The sequence below is a fragment of the Alligator sinensis genome, unplaced genomic scaffold (assembly GCF_000455745.1).
Source record: "Alligator sinensis unplaced genomic scaffold, ASM45574v1 scaffold569_1, whole genome shotgun sequence".
Lineage (NCBI taxonomy): Eukaryota > Metazoa > Chordata > Crocodylia > Alligatoridae > Alligator > Alligator sinensis.
In genome coordinates this window covers 3121755-3125221 of record NW_005841914.1, presented here as the reverse complement: position 1 = coordinate 3125221, position 3467 = coordinate 3121755, and the positions used below count along the sequence as shown (strand labels likewise).

The 3467-nt window shown below is 44.5% G+C and overlaps 1 protein-coding gene across 1 annotated transcript in view; it reads right to left on the bottom strand.

The window, feature by feature from the left end:
• Window positions 1-3053, bottom strand: part of LOC102377871 (arylacetamide deacetylase-like 4) — a 5544-nt gene extending 2491 nt beyond the window's left edge. Inside the window, exon 1 of the mRNA XM_025198086.1 lies at window positions 3021-3053. Within this exon, the coding sequence (XP_025053871.1) occupies window positions 3021-3041 (21 nt within the window). The 5' untranslated portion in view covers window positions 3042-3053. The remainder of the gene's footprint in view (window positions 1-3020) is intronic.
• Between the last annotated feature and the right edge of the window lie 414 nt (window positions 3054-3467).

Here is a 3467-nt window from a genome sequence, read left to right as displayed (position 1 = left end):
CTACTCCCTCTAAACAGGGAAGGAAATTCATCTTCCCAATGTAAAAAAATCCTCCCTGCACCAACAGTCACTTCTTACAAGGAAAAAAAAAAGATGTTGGCTATCCCTATTGAAATCCAGAGTCATTCTGCTGTTGCATTAAGAGCTGCCACAAACAGTCCACACTGATTGACTCTCTCAGATTCTGCACTCAGATTGGTTTTTTCCTCCTCTGGTTTGAATTTCTAGTTGATAACACCAATAAAATCATGTGCACAGGACTTAGTTATGCATTTCTGAAGTTCTCAGGTGGTTTTATTTTCTGAGACCATGAAGCACTGTGAATAATGAGTCATGTTGTGGATGGTATGGACCACATTCAGCAATTTGCTAGACTGTTTGCACAGCAAGACAAGGGAGCACCCCCTACCCCCAAAACCTTCCATTTTCATCTTAGTGGACTTCGGTGCACAAGTGCAATTCCAGTCCCACTCTGCTCGAGTCCCAGAAAAGTATGTAATGCCAAAAGGGGGGTGGGCCCTCCTTCTCTTTTCTCCTTTTTATGACTCAGTCTTAAAAGTAAGAGGACAGTGTGTTTGAAGAGTAGATATATTAGTAGCTTTTCAGGACTTGGACCTGCCGGAGTAGAATTGCACTAAGATGCCTTTTAGCAAGACTAGTATCTGATCTGAAGTAGGAGCTGTATGGGCTATAGTGAATCAAATAGGTAAGATTATGAAGCTCTTTTTCACAGACACAAGGCACTGACAGACATGTAGCTCCCTAGTCTAACTCACGGTGCTTCACAGAAAGCGTCAGAGGGTAAACCAGCTCTCCCAACCCAACAGACATTCACTGTTGGATCAGGAGAGTGAAGGATTGAGCTCTACTTCAGAGCTTATCCAGTGAGAGAAGCTGTGTGTCTGTAGCCTCTTTGCCTAGCCCTGCTCTCCCCTTGCCCCGCACAGGTCTGGTGGTGTCTCAGGATGGGAGGGGGAGAAGGCAGGGGAGCGCGGTCTGTTCTGGGCTTTGCCCAGTCTGCGCTGGAGGGGTGGGAGAGGGTGGATTGGAGCCCCTCCCCGCCCTTCCATCCTGAAGACAGCACCAGGGGCAACCCAGCACTTCTCCCAGCATGCACTAACAGAAGTCAATGAGGTTGCTCCACTTCAAAATGCCTTCATCTGAGCCCTCATTAGATGAGGGTTCATTTGTCACACGATCAGGCACTGTTTAAAGCACTCTGGAGCCATGCACTTCTGTCAGTACATGGCTGTGGAGCACTTTCATAGGCAAAACATCACTTCTGTCAGCACCCTTAGTGTATAAGAACCAAATCCAAACTGAAGTGAATGAGATCATGCAGCAACTTTGTTTGCCTGTGTTAAATGTCATTTGAATCAATCTACTTCCATATATCTTCAAGCTGAGGTACCCAAACATAGCTGGGGCTGTTTGGGGATGACAAAACATATTATGGCTCTGCTAAAAGCTACTCCTAGTACTCCTTCTTATATGTAAGCATGGATACATTGGTTAGGATAACTGTATTTTCCAATTATCAAATCAAACTGAAATCTAATAATACCAAAGTTATATTGTTGCCATAGTATACTCAGTGCTTGTTTGTCTGTCATTCCTCACTTACTGAGTTGTGCACCTAATTGTTTCCAGCACAATCAAACCAGTACTTGAGTAAGTAGAGAGAACAGGATTTTCAAGTTGCTGATATATTTGGGAGAATCACAAACCTAGCTATTCAAATGAATGTATTATTATATTGTTATTTGCATGCAGGCTTAGCGTGATGATATCATGCTAGGATTTGCATATGAAATACAGGTATATATGTGTTTCCATCCAAAATGTTTTTTGTCCTGTCTGAAAGAGTTTACAAACCTAGGTTTGTACAGAGTTGTGTGGCCATTGTTGGAAACCTATGTGCACAAGCAGGGTTTCTTTTGCATGGAAATGATCTCCAATGCTTTCCCACCCCTAAAATGCATTGCTCCTTCTGGTGCCCAATGGCTAGTGCATGCTCCAGGAGAGATGGTCCCTTCAGATACAACCACGTGGTAGGCAGGATGCTGCCCATGAGGTCGTGTGCTTCTGAGAAGCAGGACACATGGCAAATCTCTAACACATACAAACCCACTTGCCTGCTATGGGATTGTTTTCAGGGTGCTATTATGCTTCTCCACCCAGCTGCTCAGCTCTACTGGTCATAGATAGACCAGGGCAGAGCCATGGCACTGACTCCAGCCTTTCTCCTTGGCCAGAGATTGCTGGATAGGGCCCTGCACTTCCCAGGGTACACAGAGCAATTCTTGCTGACTTGGAGGCAGGAGAACGGAAAACTACTCAGAGTCCTTCCTCGGGCAGTGACGGTAGGTGGATTTCCTGAGAATTTCAACTCTTAAATATTTTTAGAGTGCCCGGTCTCTTGTCTACAGGTAGCAACTTGAAACCATGCCCAGAATGCATCCTAAATACATTGCTCCATGAGTGGAAATAAAACCAACTCCATCTGTTTCTTAAAATCCCAGGCAGTAGTTCTGAAACTGTTCAGACCTAAGGTGCTCCTTGGAAAATGCCAGGTCTTCGTTTTCCCAAACTTTTTGACTATACACAAATAATAGAAATTTTCTTTTGCAAAGAACCCAAGACTACAACAGATCAGAAATGTTTTTAATACTATGGATTACTATTTGAAATCTCTGGGTTTATTATGAGAATCAAGTTTGCACACCCAACTCTGCTAACGCTGCATGGCACTAGCCTACTGATTTTGAAGTTGATATGATGGCTGGGGAGCTTGATTCATGGTTTTTTGAGCCCCGGGGTTGCCAATATTCCCACAACAATATGTACCTACATGGGAGCCAGGCAAAATTTGACTTTGTAATATCATGCATGGTCTGACAGAGCTCACTGGGAAGCATAAAAGCAGCCTCTTATACTCACTTCAGAGATAACCCTAGTTCATCTAATTCCCCACCTCTCTTAGAAAGTACACAGGACCCGCAGGGGCCAGGCCAACTCACCACAGTATATATGGTTGTCATTAGAGCAGCAAACATTCGGTACCTTCCAGGCTGATCCACTCCAGGAGGGATTTCTAGTTTGGAGAGCTGGAAATAAAGTATCCTCAGGCCCCGCAGCATGACAGCAGTGAAAGCTGCTAGGGTTAGTCCCAGTAGTAGGGGGCCCTGCATTTCACTTAGCTCAAGACAAAGGTATCCAGGGACTTGACTGTCTCAGAGCTCTGATTTGTTGTTTCTGGTCCTGAGGATCCCTGGTAAAGGTAATCCGTCAGGTTTTTACAGGAAAGATATTCCCTCCCTCCCCTCATCTGCATATGTACATTCTTCAAAGTCCTAAACCCTTAATTATAGGCAGTGGCATTCTGGCAAAGTAGGTTGTCAGTCGCCTATAAAACCTTATTCATTCCTGAACTAATGTGTAACCCTGCCCTGCCTTCTGCCTATATA